Raw genomic sequence first — 21,475 nt, 5'->3', positions numbered from 1 at the left:
TCATCATGGCTAATCATCAAATTCAATATCCTGATTCCCCCCTTCACCCTCCTCCCTGCCCCATACCCTTGATCTCTTTAGCTCCCAGAGCTTTATCTTATTTCTTCATGAAATCAGACAACGCTTTGGCCTCCACTACATTCTGTGGTAGTGAATTCAGCTCCCTCTGGGTGAAGACATTTCTCCTCACCCTCAGTCGTAAAAGGTTTATCCCTTATCCTCAAATTATGGCCCCTAGTTCTGGACTCTCCTACCATCAAGAATATTCTTTCTGAATCTACCCTGTCTAATCCTGTTAGAATTTTTTAAGTTTCTGAGATTCCCTCTCACTTTTCTAAACTCCAATGAATACAATCCTAACCAACTTAGTTTTTCCTCATATGACAGACCTGCCATCCCAGGAAACAACCTGGTAAACCCGCATAAGACTTCCTCTATAACAAGGACACCAAAACTACACATACTACTCCAAATGTGGCCTCACCAATGCCCTACACAATTGCAGCAAAATATCCCTATTCTCAAGTCCTCTTGCTATGAAGGACAAAATATCATTTGTATTCTTCACTGCCTGCTGTATTTGTGTGCTTACTTTCGACAACTGATGCATGAGAATATCAAGGTCTTGCTGAATTTCCACCTCTCTCAATTTACACCCATTCAAAAATAATCCTAGTATTGCGACCTAAGTGGATAACCTCACATTTATCCATATTATACTGCATCTGCTGTGCAGATGCCTGCTCCAATAACCTGTCCAAATCATGCTGGAGCATCTCTGCATCCTCCTCACAGCTCGCCTTCCCACCCAACGTTGTATCATCTGAAAATTTGGAGATAATTTAGTCCCCTCTTCCAAATTAATATATAATGTGAACAGTTGGGGTCCCAGCACAGATCCCTGTGGAGCCCCAATAGTCACTGCCTGCCAATCAGAAAAGAACTCTTTTATACCAACTCTTTGCTTCTGACCTGCTGACCAGCATTCTCTTCATCTCAAGACACAATCCCATTTGCTTTAACTTTGCATAGTCTGTTGTGTGAAATCTTGTAAGAAGTCTCACAGCACCAGGTTAAAGTCCAACAGCTTTATTTGGTAGGAAATTAACATTTGGTGGAAACTAACTGTGGGTGTAGTGGCATTTGCTACCAAATAAATCTGTTGGACTTTAACCTGGTGTTGTGAGACTTCTTCCTGTGTTTACCCCAGTCCAATGCTGACATCCTCACATCGTGTGAAATCTTGCCAAAGTCACACGTCACGCAAATCACACAGAGACACGGTAGAGTGACCTCCCTAATATTTTTATGCTCATATGTTTGTGTGTTTGAACACAGCCCTTGGCCTCCCGTGGCGGGCGCGCGGCCCCCAGTCTCCCATGGAGCGTAATTCCTAATTCTGGTTAATAAGTGCTCCCAAACCTGTATGTAGGTGACATTGTTAAGGAATGAAACGTGTAATGTTAACCCTGAGAGAAGGTTGGCCAAACATTAGCTGATTGCACGCTCCTGTCTGCACACGTTTGACTGGGGCACCTCACACCTGGCTTTGGGTGTGGTCCGTATAAAACGGAGCTATCGAAGACGTTACTCCTTGTTTCTCTGGCTCCGTCAAAGCAAACACATCTCATCATTTCCCATCGGGATAGTCCAGCTCTTTTCCCTGTTATTGTCGTCAGATTCTGGGAAACGATTGGAATGGAAGATTCTCATTTGTGATTCCTGGCATGGCAGCTCCACAGTTGGCAGGCCTCTAACTATTCTCAGTGAGATCAAATCCTCCTTTACCTCCATTTCCAATTGAATTATCATTCTTCCGGCCTGTGTAGCTATGTTGTAACTCTCCAGCCAAGGCCAGCATACACAAGAGTGTTCGCCGTCACATCTTTCTCTCAGTAGTTCACCCTGGGTCCACGGGATGAAGTGTAACAACATTCCCAAACTGAATTTTCATTGCGACATTGCAGAGATGTGACCCAATAATATTGTTCTTTCATTGTCACTGGGTTAAAACCCAGGGATGCACCATGGCAGCACCTACCTCACCTGGGGCAGATCTTCACGATGGAGGTGGAAATCCTTCACTCAGGTTCAAAGAATTCTGCTTGGGCTGATGAGCCCAATGTGTGAATCACAGACACTGTCATACATGGGAAGCAGCTGTGCCACACTGTCTGTTGTGGGATAATAATCTATATCATACAGCCTGCTGTGGTTATAATAATCTATATCATACAGTCTGCTGTGATACAGTAATCTATACCACACAGTCTGCTGTGGTTATAACAATCTATACCACACAGTCTGCTGTGATACAGTAATCTATACCACACAGTCTGCTGTGGTTATAACAATCTATACCACACAGTCTGCTGTGGGACAGTAATCTATACCACACAGTCTGCTGTGAGACAGTAATCTATACCACACTGTCTGCTGTGAGACAGTAATCTATACCACGCTGTCTGCTGTGAGACAGTAATCTACACCACGCTGTCTGCTGTGGGACAGTAATCTATACCACACAGTCTGCTGTGGGACAGTAATCTATACCACACAGTCTGCTGTGAGACAGTAATCTATACCACACTGTCTGCTGTGAGACAGTAATCTATACCACACTGTCTGCTGTGAGACAGTAATCTATACCACGCTGTCTGCTGTGAGACAGTAATCTATACCACGCTGTCTGCTGTGAGACAGTAATCTATACCACGCTGTCTGCTGTGGGACAGTAATCTATACCACACTGTCTGCTGTGAGACAGTAATCTATACCACGCTGTCTGCTGTGAGACAGTAATCTATACCACGCTGTCTGCTGTGGGACAGTAATCTATACCACACTGTCTGCTGTGAGACAGTAATCTATACCACGCTGTCTGCTGTGAGACAGTAATCTATACCACACTGTCTGCTGTGAGACAGTAATCTATACCACACTGTCTGCTGTGAGACAGTAATCTATACCACGCTGTCTGCTGTGGGACAGTAATCTATACCACGCTGTCTGCTGTGGGATAATAATCTATACCACGCTGTCTGCTGTGAGACAGTAATCTATACCACGCTGTCTGCTGTGGGACAGTAATCTATACCACGCTGTCTGCTGTGGGACAGTAATCTATACCACGCTGTCTGCTGTGGGACAGTAATCTATACCACGCTGTCTGCTGTGGGATAATAATCTATACCACGCTGTCTGCTGTGAGACAGTAATCTACACCACGCTGTCTGCTGTGGGATAATAATCTATACCACGCTGTCTGCTGTGGGACAGTAATCTATACCACGCTGTCTGCTGTGGGACAGTAATCTATACCACGCTGTCTGCTGTGAGACAGTAATCTATACCACGCTGTCTGCTGTGAGACAGTAATCTACACCACGCTGTCTGCTGTGGGATAATAATCTATACCACGCTGTCTGCTGTGGGACAGTAATCTATACCACGCTGTCTGCTGTGGGACAGTAATCTATACCACACTGTCTGCTGTGAGACAGTAATCTATACCACACAGTCTGCTGTGGGACAGTAATCTACACCACGCTGTCTGCTGTGGGATAATAATCTATACCACGCTGTCTGCTGTGAGACAGTAATCTACACCACGCTGTCTGCTGTGGGATAATAATCTATACCACACTGTCTGCTGTGAGACAGTAATCTATACCACACAGTCTGCTGTGATACAGTAATCTATACCACGCTGTCTGCTGTGAGACAGTAATCTATACCACACAGTCTGCTGTGATACAGTAATCTATACCACGCTGTCTGCTGTGAGACAGTAATCTATACCACGCTGTCTGCTGTGAGACAGTAATCTATACCACACAGTCTGCTGTGATACAGTAATCTATACCACGCTGTCTGCTGTGAGACAGTAATCTATACCACGCTGTCTGCTGTGAGACAGTAATCTATACCACACAGTCTGCTGTGGGACAGTAATCTATACCACGCTGTCTGCTGTGGGACAGTAATCTATACCACGCTGTCTGCTGTGAGACAGTAATCTATACCACGCTGTCTGCTGTGAGACAGTAATCTATGCCACACTGTCTGCTGTGAGACAGTAATCTATACCACGCTGTCTGCTGTGAGACAGTAATCTATACCACGCTGTCTGCTGTGAGACAGTAATCTATACCACACTGTCTGCTGTGAGACAGTAATCTATACCACACTGTCTGCTGTGAGACAGTAATCTATACCACACAGTCTGCTGTGAGACAGTAATCTATACCACACTGTCTGCTGTGAGACAGTAATCTATACCACACTGTCTGCTGTGAGACAGTAATCTATACCACGCTGTCTGCTGTGAGACAGTAATCTATACCACACTGTCTGCTGTGAGACAGTAATCTATACCACGCTGTCTGCTGTGAGACAGTAATCTATACCACACTGTCTGCTGTGAGACAGTAATCTATACCACACTGTCTGCTGTGGGATAATAATCTATACCACGCTGTCTGCTGTGGGACAGTAATCTATACCACGCTGTCTGCTGTGAGACAGTAATCTATACCACACAGTCTGCTGTGAGACAGTAATCTATACCACGCTGTCTGCTGTGAGACAGTAATCTATACCACACAGTCTGCTGTGAGACAGTAATCTATACCACACTGTCTGCTGTGAGACAGTAATCTATACCACACTGTCTGCTGTGAGACAGTAATCTATACCACACTGTCTGCTGTGGGATAATAATCTATACCACGCTGTCTGCTGTGGGACAGTAATCTATACCACGCTGTCTGCTGTGGGACAGTAATCTATACCACGCTGTCTGCTGTGAGACAGTAATCTATACCACACAGTCTGCTGTGAGACAGTAATCTATACCACGCTGTCTGCTGTGAGACAGTAATCTATACCACGCTGTCTGCTGTGAGACAGTAATCTACACCACGCTGTCTGCTGTGGGACAGTAATCTACACCACGCTGTCTGCTGTGGGACAGTAATCTATACCACGCTGTCTGCTGTGAGACAGTAATCTATACCACGCTGTCTGCTGTGAGACAGTAATCTACACCACGCTGTCTGCTGTGGGACAGTAATCTACACCACGCTGTCTGCTGTGGGACAGTAATCTATACCACGCTGTCTGCTGTGAGACAGTAATCTATACCACGCTGTCTGCTGTGAGACAGTAATCTATACCACACTGTCTGCTGTGAGACAGTAATCTATACCACACTGTCTGCTGTGAGACAGTAATCTATACCACACTGTCTGCTGTGAGACAGTAATCTATACCACACTGTCTGCTGTGGGACAGTAATCTATACCACACTGTCTGCTGTGAGACAGTAATCTATACCACACTGTCTGCTGTGAGACAGTAATCTATACCACGCTGTCTGCTGTGGGACAGGAAGGTTGTTCACCAACACTGTCTTGTGGGTAGTCAATAGCAGCTTTGCCAGAAATAGCCACATCCTGAGAACATTTAAAAATATTTGATATGATGCCCTAGGCTTTAATATTTCTAGATGATTTACTATTCCCCTTAATCAGTATGTTTTCCAAAACAAGCAATCATTCAACCTCAGTTACGGGCGACACGATGGTACGGTGGTTAGCACTTCTGCCTCTCAGAGCCAAGAACCTGGGTTCAATTCCCGGCTTGGCTCACTGTGCGGAATCTGCACATTCTCCCTGTACCTGCATGGGTTTCCTCCCACAGTCTGAAAGACATGCTGGTTAGGTGGATTTGCCGTGCTAAACCCTCCTTCAATGTGCCCGAACAGGCGCCAAAGTGCGTTTTCACAGTAACTTCATTGCAGTGTTGGTTCTTGTGATGCTAATAAATAAACTTGACCCTAACTTAAACTTTAATTGTTAGTCACTGTGAACTTGCTTTTCTCTGGAGTTTGTATTTTACAGTCTACTTTCCCGTCATAAATATAATTTAATTATAAATGAATGGAAAACACTAACCAGAGACTTGGTCCTGGACCCTGTTAAATTAGTGCCGGATGCCATTAGCAAATAGGCTTTATATCCGAAGGGACTTCAGGATGCTATTGTGTTACAATGATGAACTTTCTCCCAAAGAAAGAAAGCAAGCTTTTATTTTCCTCTATCACCGATTTTAACTTCAAAGGGTGCAATAGATGCAGTTCTAACCAACAAACATCTGGAATGTTTTAAATGATGTGAATCATTGAAGCTAGCTGTGATTGTCAGAGATACAATTGAATTACATTATTCCTGTCCCCAGTTGAACTTCAAAGGAAGCATATCTCAGAATTTATCAGCTCTTCTGAGTCTGTCGAGACAGGAGCTGGAGACTGCAACACAACTTCATGTAACACTTACAGATTCTTATTGATCCAAGTTCCGTGTTAGTGAGTCTTAACTGGCTATTTGATTTATCCAAAATAGCATTCTAATGTTTGTCAGAGTTGAGATTCAAGTTCAGCAAAGGCTGAAAACAGGCAGTAGTAGACTCTTTATACACAGTTAATTCCGATAGAAATTGTAGTAAAAACAGAGAATGCTGGATAAACTCAACAGTTCCACTTCCTCCTGCCTCGGAAAAGCAGTAATCAAGGACTCGGTGCACAGACACACCCAGGCCCAAAGTCTTCAGCTAGGCCCAACTGAGGGAGACCCCAGAGCCAGTAACCACATAATTAAGGACCCCACGCACCCAGACATAGTCTTTCACTCTCTTCCGAGGGGGAAAAGATACAAAACTTTGAGGTCGCGTACCAACTGACTCAAGAACAGCTTCTTCCCTGCTGCTGTCAGACTTTTGAATGGATCTCCCTCGCATTAAGTTGATCTTTCTCTACACCCTGGCTGTGACTATAACACAACATTCTGCACTCCTTTCCTTCTCTATAAACAGTGTGCTTTATCTGTATCGTGCGCAAAAAACAATACGTTTCACTGTTTACCAACACATGTGACGGTAAATCAAATCAAGTCAGATGTGGCAGCATCTGTGGAGAGAGAAACAAAGTTAATGTTTTGAAATCTTGTGAAGAGTTATATTGGACACACAATGTTAACTCTCTTCCGTTCCTCACAGATGCTGCCAGACCTGCTGAGTTTATCCAGCCTTTTCCATTGAGATTTCTGGAATCTGTGGTATTTTGCTTTTATTTGCGATTATATATTCTTGGACTGAAGAGTTGTAGGTAAACATCCAAATTTCTACTCTTCATCCACTTTATAGTTCATACCCTGAGCTACAGTCTGACTGTTTATGTTACACTTTCTGAAAGTATAAGAGATCACAGAGGATCCAGGCCCATCCAGTGAGCTAAATATTGCAGTAAACAGAAAATGCTGGAAATACTCAGCTGGTAACATCTGTAGTGAGAGAAACAAGAGTTATAAGGTTTCACGATGATGAACTTTCATTAGACTTTAAACTATCAGCCTGAATTGTTGGCTGGGATTTTTTGGCTGCCTGTCTGTGGGAGGTAGCATGCAGCCGTGGGATCCTCTGGTCCAGAGGTCAGTGGGATTTCCCATTGATTCCACCCCTCAGAAAACCTGTGATATGGGTGCGCTGTCGGCAGGACTGGAAAATCCTGCCAGTGTGAACAGCTGGAAAGTTCCAGCTATTAACTCTGTTTCTCCCTCTCTGTAAATGCTGTGGATGGCACGGTGCACAGTGGTTAGTACTGCTGCCCCACAGCGTCAGGGACCCAGATTCGATTCCCAGCTTGGGTCACTATCTGTGCGGAGTCTGCGCACACTCCCCAGATCTGCGTGTGTTTCCCCTGGATGCTCCGGTTTCCTCCCGCAGTCTGAGAGACATGTTGGTTGGATGCATTGGCCATGCTAAATTCTCCCTCAGTGTACCAAAATGTGGCGACTAGGGCAATTACACAGTAACTTCATTGCAATGTTAATGTAAGCTTTACTGGTGACCAATAAATAAACTTAAAGTTTAACTCTACCGTGCTGTAACTAAATACAGTAGGTGGTTGATGTTTGGTTCCTGGGTGTCGCCACGTTGCAGGGTATTTTGCTGATACTTGGGAGGGGATTCTGACAGACTGATGTTTGAGGCCAGGTTCGAGGGAGGAGACTGGAGGTAAAACCCCAAACGTATGAAACGAAACTGACAAGTGTCCTGTGTTGTCCCCTAGGCGGGTCAGACAGCCCTGATGCTGGCTGTCAGCCACGGCCGTGTTGAGATGGTGAGAGCCTTGCTGGATTGTGGAGCTGACGTGAACAGCCAGGACAACGAGGGGTCCACGGCACTGATGTGCGCCTGCGAGCACGGACGTGAGGAGATTGTGAAAGTCCTCCTGGAGCAGCCAGACTGCGACATCTCCCTGAGTGACAATGTAGGTTTTAGCTGCGACCCTCAGATTCATAACTGTGCCTTAACGTTCCTGAAGCAGTGATAATGTGATTTTGTGTGTGCGTGTGTGTGTGTGTGCGTGTGTGTGTGGGGTATCTGCACCATTTCAATGAGTTTAACAATTGGTGACGGGCAGTGGGTTGGGGAATCGAGGAGGACCTGGTGGGGGGGTGAATTTGGATATGTGGTTGGATTTGACACTACCCTGCCAGCAGGATTGAAGATGATGGACCTCTTTTAAACCCAGCGAGGAACTGGCCACCAACCCCAGGATTTAACCAGCAGCAGGTGAGACCCATGCCAAGTGCCCAGCCTGGCAGGTTTTCCTGCTGGTGACGGACAGGAGGGGATTCCTGTACTGTGGCGCGGTGGTTAGCACCGCTGCCTCATAGCGCCAGGGGCTCGGGTTCGATTCCAGGCTTAGGTCACAGTAAAGTGAACTTTATTTATTTATTAGTTACAAGTAAGGCTTGCATTAACACTGCAATGAAGTTACTGTGAAATTCTCCTTGTCTCCACACTCCGGCACCCGTTCGGGTCAATGCATCTAACCAGCACATCTTTCAGAATGTGGGGGGAAATTGGAGCACCTGGAGGAAACCCACACAGACATGGCGAGAATGTGCAAACTCCACGTAGTGGCAGCTAAAGTTAATTTATATCAACATACACGTGAAACAGTGCAAATAGGAAACAAATTCAGTTGAAAATGTAATTTGGGTGACATGGTGGTTAGCACTGCTGCCTCACAGCACCAGGGACTTGGGTTTGATTCCTGGCTTGGGTTACACTTTCTGTGTGGAGTTTGCACATTCTCCCCATGTCTGCATGGGTTTCCTCAGGATGCTCTGGTTTCTTCCCACAGTCCAAAGATGTGCAGATTAGATGGATTGGCCACACTAAATTGCCCCTTAATGTCAGGGGAACTAGCTAAAGTAAATACATGGGGTTATAAGGATAGGGCCTGGGTGGGATTGTGGTCAGTGCAGACCTGATGGACTGAATGGCCTCCTTCTGCATGGTAGGATTCCAGGATTGTGAACAGCCCCCTGGATCCACTGGAACCCACCCATGTCCCCCACTGTTCATCCTTCCATACCTCTGTCCTCGCTCGCCCTCACGGGTATCCTCCCGCCCTCCCACTATTCCAAAACCCCCCCTCCCCCCCCAGTGTCGATAAAGTACATACAAAACTTGTAGATGGTTCAATCACATTTTTAAAAATGATATCCAGTGATTTAAAATTAGAGGTTACACACAGGGGCCTCCTGTATTAATAAAACCGCACCAGGTTATAACTCTGAGTCCTATCCTAACCCTATCCCCATAACCCCACATATTTATCCCATTAATCCCCCTGACACGAGGGTCAATTTAGCATGGCCAGTCCGCCTACCCTACACATCTTTGGACTGTGGGAGGAAACTGGAACATCCAGAGGAAACCCATGCAGACATGGGGAGAAGGTGCAAACTCACGTGACCCAAGGCTGGTATCGAACCTGGGTCCCTGGCACTGTGAGGCAGCAGTGCTAACCGCTGTGTCGCCACCGAAATGTATATTTTCAATCAAATTTGTTTCCCAGTTACACTGGTCCGTGTGTTTGTTGATACAAATGAACTTTCGCTGTATCCTGACCAGAAATTCTCCGTTTTGACTGGCTGGTGTTCCTGCTGAAGTGAATGATGGAACACTGGGGACACCTGCAGGCTTTTGATGGCACTGCAGCTGCTGGTGAAGTTAACCTGGAGTTGCTTTTCCTGATGTGGAGATCCTGGTGTTGGATTGAGGTCAGTACAGTAAGAAGTCTCACAACACCAGGTTTATTTGGTAGTAAATGCCACTAGCTTTCGGAGCATGGCCCCTTCATCAGGTGAGTGGGAGTTCTATTCACATACAGGGCATATAAAGACACAAACTCAATTTATAAAATAATGGTTGGAATGTGAGTCTTTATAGATAATCAAGTCTTAAAGGTACAGACAATGTGAGTGGAGAGAGGGCCAAGCACAGGTTAAAGAGATGTGTATTGTCTCCAACCAGGACAGTTAGTGAGATTTTGCAAGCCCAGGCAAGTTGTAGGGGCTACAGATAGTGTGACATGAACCCAAGATCCCAGTTGAGGCCGTCCTCATGTGCGGAACTTGGCTATCGGTTTTTGCTCAGCGACTCTGCGCTGTTGTGTCTTATCACACCATCAGACTCACCATGGACTGCTCTCCAGAATCGGTTGCATTCTTGGACATATCAAGGGCATTCACCTCAGCTCTTCACTGTACCGCAAGCCCATGGATAATCTCATGATGCTCCACTTCTCCAGCTTCACCCTGAACACATTAAAGAAGCCATTCCCTACAGACAAGCCCTCTGTATACACAGGACCTGCTCAGATGAGGAGGATCGGAACAGACACCTCCAGACACTGAAAGATGCCCTCGTAAGAACAAGATATGGCGCTCAACTCAGCGGTCAACAGTTCTGACACGCCACAGCGAAAAACCACCGCGACCTCCTCAGAAGACAAACTTGGGACATGGCGAACAGAGTATCCTTCGTTGTCCAGTAATTCCCCGCAGTGGAGAAGCTACAACATCTTCTCCGGAGTCTTCAACATGTCATCGATTGAAGACAAACATCTTGCCAGGGCCATCCCACACTCCCACTTCTTGCCTTCAAACAATCGCACAACCTCAAACAGACTATTGTCCGCAGCAAACTACTCAGCCTCCAGGAGAACAGTGACCGCAATACCACACAACCCTGCCACAGCAACCTCTGCAAGACGTACCGGATCATCAGCACAGACGCCATCATCTTGCATGAGAACGCCATCCACCGGGTACACGGTACGTACTCTTGCAACTCGGCCAATGTTGTCTACCTGATACATTGCAGGAAAGGATGTCCCGAGGCTTGGTACGTTGGGGAGACCATGCAGACACTACGACAATGGATGAATGAACACCACTCAACAATCACTGGGCAAGACTGTCCTCTTCCTGTTGGGGAACACTTCAGCGGTCACGAGCAATCAGCCTCTGATTTTCAGGTAAACGTTCTCCAAGGCGGCCTTCACGACACACGACAATGCAGAATCACTAAGCAAAAACTAATAGCTAAGTTCCGCACACATGAGGATGGTCTCGATGGGATCTTGGGTTCATGTCACACTATCTGTAACCCCTGTGACTTACCTGGGCTTGTAAAATCTCACTAACTGTCCTGTCTGGAGACAATACACATCTCTTTAACCTGTGCTTAACCCTCTCTCCACTCACATTGTCTGTACCTTTTAAGACTTGGTTACCTGTAAAGACTTGCATTCCAACCATTATTTTGTAAATTGAGTTTGTGTCTTTATATGCCCTCTTTGTGAACTGAAATCCCACTCACCTGACGAAGGGGCAGCACTCTGAAAGTTTGTGGCTTGTGCTACTAAGTAAATCCGTTGGACTTTAACCTGGTGTTGTGAGACTTCTTACTGTTGCTTTTCACGACAGTCCATCGGTGAATGCTGGCAGTGCAAAGAACGGACATTGCCAGTGGCTGGACACAGTTGATGTAATTCCACAGATGGGAGAACACGACTTTTCAGTCTCAATCAGGCAGAATAAGTGCGCGGCTGACACGGTGACACAGTGATAAGCATTGCAGCCTCACCAGGGACTTAGGTTCAATTCTAGCCTCGGGGTGACTGTGTGGAGTTTGCACATTCTCCCTGTGAGTTTCCTCCCACAGTCCAAAGATGTGCAGGTTAGGTGGATTGGCCATGGTAAATGCGCTAGTTTATGAGGATAGTGCGGGGGGGGGGGAGGGGCCTGGATAAGATGGGCTGAATGTTCTCCTTCTGCACTGTAGGGATTGAACGGGATTATCTGTCATGTGATTGTATTAACTCTTTAATGCATGAAACAATCTGTTAACATTTGCAACTCTAGGACTTTTTCCGCTTTGGCCATAGTAACCCATCTAAGTTTAACAATCACAGCTGAATGTTGGTGTCTTTAACTTCAAAGATAAGTAAAATGTAAAATGAAGGTATATTTTTAAATAAATGATCTGCATATTATTGTGAGCAATAGGAGCAGGTCAGTCTACTCTGCAGTCCAATAAGATTAAGGCGTATCTTTTGCCTCACATTCCCCCTTCCTACACTGCTCCCGAATTCCAGCAATCTCGATGGCTGAGCATCCACATCCGGGATGGAAAATTCCAAAAATTCACCATCCTTTTACATGGAGAAATCTCTGTTTTAGCCACTCCTTAATGACCTGCCATTCCTTTAGAGACTCTGGGCGGAATTTTACCGGCACATCCACCTGAGATTTGTATGATCCCACCTGATGCCAACGGAGAATGCCGTTCTCCGAGCTTTGCCCGTTCCTGGAATTGGAGTGGGCATGCTGGTAAAATTCCGGCTATGCCCCTGGCACAGCGGGAAATATCTGAACCCACAGCTCACCTGTCACACCCCTTAAGGACTCTGTGTTTCAGTGAGATCGCCTGTTCGTTCTTCTAAACTGTTGGGAATGTTGGCTTCATTCACTCAACCCTTCCTCATCAAACAGTCCCCTTAGTCCAGTGAATCTTTGTCATACTGTCCCTAAAGAAAATTTGTTTGCCTTTAGCTAAGGAGATGAAAACTGTAAACAGTATTCCAAGTCTGATCTCACCAAGGCTCCATCATAGAGGTTTACAGCATGGAAACAGGCCCTTCGGCTCAACTTGTCCATAAGACTATAAAATTCAACTCTTAAACTCCAGTCCTTTTGCAATGAAGGCAAACATACCATTTTCTTTCCAAGTTGCTTGGTGTACCTAGATGTTAACTTTCTGCAATTCCTATACAAGGACCATCAGATCCTTCTGAACACCAACATTTCCCAGTCCATCATATTTCTCTGTTTTTCTATTTATCTACCAGTTTGGATAACTTTACACTTCTTCACGTTACATTCCACCTGCCGTGTTCTACCGGAAAGTATAAAGAAACTTAAGCAAGGAGTAAGGAGGGCTAAAAGGGGTCATGAAAAATCATTGGCCAGCAGGATTAAGGAAAATACCAAGGCTTTTTATACATATATAAAGAGCAAGAGTGTAACCAGGGAGAGGGCTCGTCCACTCAAGGACAGGGCATGGAGCCAGAATAGGCGAGGTATTAAATGAATACTTCGTATCCGTGTTCACCAAAGAGAAGGACTTGGTGGATGCTGAGTCTGGGGAAGGGTGTGTTAGTAGTTCGAGTCATGTTGAGATCAAAAAGGTGATATTGGGGTTCTTGAAAAACATTAAGATAGACAAATCCCCAGGGCCTGGATGGGATATACCCCAAAATACTGAGAGACAAGGGAGGAAATTGTTGGGTCCTTGAGAGAAATCTTTGTATCCTCACTGGCTACAGGGGAGTCCCAGAGGATTGGAGAATAGCCAATGTTGTTCTTTTGTTTGAGAAGGGTAGCAAGAATAATCCGGGTAATTACAGGCTGGTGATCCTTACGTCAGTGGTAAGGAAATTATTAGTCAGGATTCTTCAAGACAGGATTTACTCCCACTGAGAAACAAGTGGATGTTTTAGTGAGAGGCAACATGATTTTGTGAAGGGGAGGTCATGTCTCACGAACTTATTGAGTTTTTTGAGGAAGTGATGAAGATGATTGATGAGGGTAGTGCAATGAATGTTGTTTATATGGAGTTTGGCAAGGCCTTTGACAAGATCCCTCATAACAGACTAATACAGAAGGTGAAGTTGTATGGGATCAGAGGTTAGCTGGCAAGGTGGATACAGAACTGGCTCAGTCGTAGAAGAGAGGGTAGCAGTGGAAAGGTGTTTCTGAATGGAGGGTTGTGACAAGTGGCATTCCTCAGGGATCAGTGCTGGGACCTTTGTTTGTATTATAGTAAATGATTTGGAGGAAAATGTAACTGGATTGATTAGTAAGTTTGCAGATGACACAAAAGTTGGTGGATTTGTGGATAGTGATGAGGACCATCAGAATATACAGCAAGATACAGATCGGTTGAGGCTTGGGCAGAGAGATCGCAGATGGAGTTTAATCTGGACGAATGTGAGGAAATGCATTTTGGAAGGTCTAATACAGTTAGGAAATGTAGAGTAAATGGCAGAATCCTTAAGAGTACTGATAGGCAGAGGATCTGAGTGTACAGATACACAGGTCACTGAAAGTGGCAATGCAGGTGGAGAAGGTAGTCAAGAACGCTTACGGCATGCTTGCCTTCATCGGCCGGGGCACTGAGTTTAAAAATTGGCAAGTCATGTTGCAGCTTTATAGTACTTTAGTTAGGCTGCACTTGGAACATAGTTTCAATTCTGGTCGCTGCTCTACTAGAAAGATGTGGAGGCTTTGGAGCGGGTACAGAAAGGATTTACCAGGATGTTGCCTGGTATGGAGGGCATTAGCTATGAGGAGAGGTTGGAGATACTTGGTTTGTTTCACTGGAACGACAGAAGTTGAGGGGTAACCTGATAGAAATCTACAAGATTGAGGGGCATGGACAGAGTGGATAGTCAGGAGCTTTCTCCCAGGGTGGAAGAGTCAATTAGTAGGGGACACAGGTTTAAGGAGCAAGGGGCAAGGTTTAAAGGAGATGTACGAGACATGTTTTTTTTACACAGAGGTGGGTGCCTGGAACACTACCAGGGGAGGTACTGGAGACAGATATAAAAGCTAGTTTTAAGGGGCATCTTGACAAATACTTGAATAGAATGGGAATAGAGGGATATGGTCCCTGGAAGTGTAGGGGGTTTTCGTTCAGTGGGGCAGCATGGTCGGTGCAGAGCTGAAGGGCCTGTTCCTGTGCTGTAATTTTCTTTGTTCTTCATTAACGTATCCAAACCTCTTTGCAGTCTATTTGTGTCCACCTCACAGCTTACCTCCCCACCTCACTTGGTGCTTTCAGCAAACTTAGGATACACTGCCCCTCATCTGAGTCATGGAGATAGATTGTAAATAGTTAAGCCCCAGCACAGAGTGTTGTGGTAGCCCACTAGTTATAGTCTACCATTCTGAAACTGTCCTCTTTATTCCTATTCTTTGTCATCGTGCTATTGCTTCTACCCTCCTTTCACATCTTCAATTTCCAGTCCTCTGGAACTGATAGGTTAAGCTGTCTTGTAGATGCCGATAAGAGCTTATGCATACTTGCAGGATTTGCAGTTTAAGGATGAAGTGATAACTACAGCTGTTGTTCTTTGTGCTCCCACAGGATGGCAGTAATGCACTGTCTGTAGCTTTGGAAGCCAGTAACAAAGATATTGCTGTCTTACTCTATGCACACATGAACTTCAAGCCACCAACACCGGTCAGTACAAATATTGTTAATCAGCACTTTAATAGTTTTTCTTTAGGGAGGGTGGGAGGTGCTTTTGTTTCTTTTTGTCTATTAATTTCCCTTATGTAACCCTGGGCAGAAGATCTGCTTTGCCTGACTGAACCCTGTTTCTTGACTTCAACCAACACTGTCTGAGTAAATGATTTGAGATCTGGAATTCACTGAGAACCTCAGCTGAGTCCTACTCAAGACTGGATATTGGAAATGTCAAATCATCACTAACATAAAAGCAAAATACTGTGGATGATGGAAATCAAATTAAAAAGAAAAACCACTTTTTAAATATCATTGACCTGAAACATTTGTTCTATTTCTATCTCCACAGAAACTACTAGGCCTCTTATTTTCAGCATTTTCTTGGTTTTGATGTTGAATTATCTATTTTAAATTGTGACATTCTGCTGCATGGATCATTCAAAGCTTTAAATCTGAGCTTGAAACATTTGCCTCTTTCCTAGCGACACCCTCTCTGATCCACGTACCCATCTCCCACTGAATAATATTTACTCCACTCTCAGTTATGCCAGTTTAGCCTGACGGTGGCTGTGGCTTCCCTACTGCTCAGTTTTAAAGTTTATTTATTATTGTTGCAAACAGGCTTACATTAACACGACAATGAAGTTACTGTGAAAATCCCCTAGTTGTTACACTCCGGTGCCTGTTCGAGTACACGGAGGGAGAATTTAGCCAGGCCAATGCACTGAACCAGCACATCTTTCAGACTGTGGGAGAAAATCGGAGCACCCGGAGGCCTACAAAGACATGGGAAGAATGGGCAATGACCCAAGCCAGGAATTGAACTTGGATCCCTGGAACTGTGAGGCAGAAGTGCTAACCACTGTCTCCCCTGTTTCAGATGCCAGTAATTGAGTTTTGTACCACAGCAGTTGGAGCATTCATGAAACAGGGCTATGGCCCTATTCATACCAAGCTATCATTAACCTTACTGAAGGTGGCACAGTGGTTAGCACCGCTGCCTCACAGCAGCAGGAACCCAGATTCAATTCTGGCCTTGGGTGACTGTGCACATTTTCCGTGTCTGCATGGGTTTCCTCCTACAGTCCAAAGATGAGTGGGTTAGTATTGGCTATGCTAAATTGACCCTTAGTGTCAGGGGAAACCACCTAGGGTAAATACATGAAACAAAGAATGTGTCCTGAGTGGGATTGTTGTCAGTGGAGGCTCAATAGGCTGAATAGCCTCCTTTTGCATTGTAGAGATTCTATGCAGCAGTTTGGTTGTGGGTTCAAGTCCCAATCCAGGGATGATCTAGGCTGACATTCCGGTGCAGTATTGAGGAAATGCTGCATTCTCAGGGGTACCCAATTTCAGGTGCAATATCTGCCCTCTAAGGGCAGTTAAAGCTACTCATTGTAAAAGGGTAAGGGGATTCTCCTTTATATTAGGGTCAATACTTATTACTTAATAGGCAGATGATCTGACCACTTATTTACAGTACTTGTGTGTAAATTGGCTGCTACATTTCCTACAAAAGTAGGAAAGAACATCAGGGCATCCTGCAATTTTGAAAGGCACAAAATGAATGTTATTCTTATCATCCCTCAGTTTCATCATGGCTGTTAAATGCACAATTGCTACAGTGCTGTGTTTTAATCAAGTTATTTTCTATTTTCAGAGCACGCCATAACCTAATGACAACTGCAGCCTGGAGACACAGCTCAGATTGTTCTTGTCCTGCAGTATTCTTCAAAGAACAAAGAAAATTACAGCACAGGACCAGGCCCTTCAGCCCTCCAAGCCAGCACCGACCATGCTGCCCCTCTAAACTAAAACCCCTTACTACCCTTCCGGGGACCATGTCCCTCTATTCCCATCTTATTCATGTAATTGTCAAGATGCCCCTTAAAAGTCACTCATATCTGCATCTGTATGTCACTATCGTATATGTACAAATTATTTTTTTAACAAATATTCTTTCTACTATATGCAGCAATAGTTGATTATACACAATGTATTACTGAGCCATTCACTGTCATTCTATGGCCAGTGCCTGCTTTTTAAAATATCTATTGTATGGAAGCAAAAATTGTATTTTACATAAAACATTTTTAAACCTTTCCTGTGATTGTTGCAAAATCTCACTTGAAATTCTGAGCCGATATATTCACAAGGCAGCTGGATATAGCACTTGGGGCAAAAGGGACTAAAGGTTATGGAGAAAAAGCAGGATTAGCTATTGAGTTGGACAATCAGCCATGATCATGGTGAATGGCTGAGTAAACAATAGTTTTGTTTTGGGATTACTAAAAAAGGGTGAAATTTATGCTGCCAATTTTTTTTCATTCAATCAGGGAATGGCACAATAGTTAGCATTGCTGCCTCACATCTCCAGGAACCCAGGTTTGAGACCAGCCTTGGATGACTATGGAGTTTGTAGGTTCTCCTTGTGTTTGCATGAGTTTCCTTCCAGTCCCAAAATATAGATTAGGTGGATTGGTTATGGTAAGTGTCAGGTAATGGGGATCGGGGTGGAATAGATGGTCTGGGTAAAGTACTGAGTCAGTAGACTTGAGCCAAATGGTCTGTTTTACACTTTAGGGATTCTATGATCATGGGATTATGGGTGTCAGTTGCCCATCTCTTAACTGCTCTTGAACAATGGCTTGCAGGACCATTTGAGAAGACACTCTACTACATTGCTGTAGATCTGGAGCCATGTAGGCCAGACTGGGTAAGGATGGCACATTTCCTTTCCCAAAGGATGTTAGTGAATCAAATGAGTTTTGATGAAAATTACTAGCTTACAATTCCAGATTAATTAACAATCTAAATTCCATCAGTTACTGTGGTGGGATTTGAACTCTGTCACCAGATGATTAGCCTGGACCCTTTTATTACTGGTCTAGTGCCATTACCATTATAAAGTTATGGGGAAATGGTCTAAAGAAAATTTCAGAATAAGGCTAAGTTCCTGGTGGGAATACATCAACAATCCTTATGAACTGGTGCATTCCTGGGTCATGGGTAGGGTAGCTCCTCAGTGCAATTTGTGTAGTCTATGCTGGGGACTCAATTCTTACTGAGGAGATTCTCTCATTTCCTTGTTTGGAGAGAAGCATCTTGGAAACATTACTAGAAACTATTAAAATGTACATAAAGGAAGCCATGTCACAGAACAGTGCAGGAGGTCATTCAGCCCATTGTTTGCAACAGCATGCAATGAGCCTTTATGTATATTTTAAAAATGACACAAATCTTACCTGTAATATGCTACAGAGAATTTGAACAGTTATACATTGAGCTGATCAATCCACAATTAACCTTAATTACTCAATGGAAATTCTATAATCAACATAAAACTGCTCTGTACAAGGGGAAAATTTGTAAGCTTCCATACACTAATTCAGTAAAATTTCTGATGCTCATTGTCTTCAAAATATAAATTATAATTTAGCAGCCACAGCCCCTCAATGCTGAAATTCTACCTCTATATAACTTGCTCCCAATCAATCAGCCTTAAATCACCAATGAAGCATCCACATCCCTCGAGGTAGATAAATGTCCACAAGCCTCCACTGTAGATCCTTGGTTGTGCCATGCACTAGATCCCCAACTAGGACAAACATATCTACCATCAATAATCTAATGTTTCAGTTTGATTATCTCATCTTCAGAGGATTACAGGCCCAATTTATACAGCTCTCTTCATGGAACAACCCTGAATTAGCAATTCCAGCAGTGAATTATCTCATGCCCAATTTAACTGAGGGGGAGGTGATGGCTCAGTGGTATTATCACTGGATTATTAATCCTGAAACTCAGTTGATGTTCTGGGGACCCAAGTTGAAAGCCTATGGCAGATAGTGGAATGTGAATTCAATATGACAAATTAAAAATCTACTGATGACCATGAAACCACTGTCGATTGTAGGAAAACCCATGTGGTTCACTAACACCCTTTAGGGAAGGAAATCTGCCAAGAAATCTGCCAACCTTACCTGGTCTGGCCTACATGCAATTTCAAAGCCATAGTAATGTGGTTGACTCTCGACTGCTCTTGGGCAACTAGGGAATGGACAATAAACGTTGGATAGCCAGTGACACCCCTGTCCCATGAATGAATAAATTTTACTTTATTCAAGGTCTTCACTTGTTTCAATCATTTAGCCTACCACTATAAAACCTATGACTCAACACAAGCAACATCACATCATTTAGTATATTTTCAATAAAAGGTTTCAATGCTTCACATTTTAAAGTTTTCATTCTACAAAAGAAAACTTACTTTTGTTTGCAGACAAGCCAATGGTTTACAATTACTCTGCCTTACTCCTGAAAAAAGGCCACTAACTTTTACATGTCCCAATGCATAGCTGCCTGTAGCATGAACTTGTTGCATGTCTCTTTCCAACAATTAGACTTGGGGCCTTAAAGTAATGGGCCAATTGCATATAACAGCAGAGTAACACATTGGATATTGTACAAAAGAGTATCCTTGTCCTTTGAAAATTTCCTATAACATTACTCAATAGATGCAAGACAGGTGAATCAAAAAATGGCTGAAGGCACTGGATACTCTAAATACCTTGATAACATCTCAGCATTAGTACTGAAGGCTTGTGCTCCAGAATTAGTTGCACCCTCAGCTGACTGCTCCAGTAGTTACAACACTGGCATCTAATCAATGTGAACAATTGCCCAAAGACATCCATATCCACAAAAAGGCCAAATATAATCCAATTACCATCTGATTCTATTCTCAATCATCAGCAAAGTGACAGAAGATGTCATTGACAGTGCTATGAAACAGTATGTACTTCCCATTAACCTGTTCACTCACTTTTGGTTGTGTATACACTGCTGTAGAACTCAATATAAATTGCTCCAAACATGGGTAGAGATGATTCCCATAGCTGAGTTGAGTATCTGCCCTACACATCAAGGCAGCATTGAACAAAGCATAGCATCGAGCCCCAAGAAAAACTGAAGTCAAAGGGAATCAGGAGGAAATCTCTATTATTCCTAGTTATAGGATGGTGGTTGTCGGTGGGCAATGACCTGAGCACCAAAACATTGCTGCAACAGCTTCTCGTGATAGTGTCCTTGCCCCACTATTCAACAACTTAATCAATAACCTTCCCTTAAATGCCAGGTCAGAAATTACAAGACATTTGCTGATGATTATACTTTTCAGGACAATTTCGTACTCTCCCCCATGTGCATATGCAATAATACCTGAATAATTTAGCTTTGAACTGACAAGTGGCAAGTAGCATTTGAGAGACAAGGTGGAAATAATTGTCAGGTACAGAAGAGAAACTAAATCATCTCCTTTGTGATGGTATTACTATATCCTTCACTACCAACATCTTTGAGGCTAAAACCTCTGCTTGATCTTTAGGAACTTTCAAGTATGAAGGAGAAAAGCCCAAGAGATCAATATATTAATCAAGAAATTTATTTGACATATTCTGGTCACAGTTCACTACTAACAGGTAAAGGTATAGACCACAGAATTGGATCCCTCTTTGCTCTGCTGAGCACACTAATGCTGCTATTACTACTGCGACACTGTTTCAACGCCCAGCAGAAGTTGGGGTTTGATCAGTGCAGGAGGTAAATCCCAAGCTGGAAACTGGGCCAATTGGTATGTTCTTGCTGTAAGAAACTCTCAGGTCCAATTTTAATAATTTGAGCATTCGGTTTGTTAATTTGGCACTTGCTATCTATCCTAGCAAGTAGTTCAGTACAGGAAGCACCTCTTGGCTCAATTAACTCAAGACAGCGCTCAAAACCCAGGTTTTCAAAATTAACCCAT

General features: G+C 44.0%; 1 protein-coding gene across 4 annotated transcripts in view; it reads left to right on the top strand.

The window, feature by feature from the left end:
• kank3 (KN motif and ankyrin repeat domains 3) overlaps nt 1–17,775 on the top strand; it is an 88,449-nt gene extending 70,674 nt beyond the window's left edge. For all 4 annotated transcript variants that reach the window (XM_080212744.1, XM_080212745.1, XM_080212746.1 and 1 more), the window contains exons 9-11: nt 8,129–8,329; nt 15,571–15,666; nt 17,333–17,775. In XM_080212744.1, coding sequence (XP_080068870.1) covers nt 8,129–8,329; nt 15,571–15,666; nt 17,333–17,344 — 309 coding nt within the window. In that variant the 3' untranslated portion in view covers nt 17,345–17,775. The remainder of the gene's footprint in view (nt 1–8,128; nt 8,330–15,570; nt 15,667–17,332) is intronic.
• The last annotated feature ends 3,700 nt before the right edge of the window (nt 17,776–21,475 follow it).

This window comes from Carcharhinus amblyrhynchos, chromosome 26 (assembly GCF_965287045.1).
Source record: "Carcharhinus amblyrhynchos chromosome 26, sCarAmb.v2.hapA, whole genome shotgun sequence".
In the NCBI taxonomy this organism is placed as follows: domain Eukaryota; kingdom Metazoa; phylum Chordata; class Chondrichthyes; order Carcharhiniformes; family Carcharhinidae; genus Carcharhinus; species Carcharhinus amblyrhynchos.
This window is presented reverse-complemented; position numbering and strand designations above follow the sequence as displayed.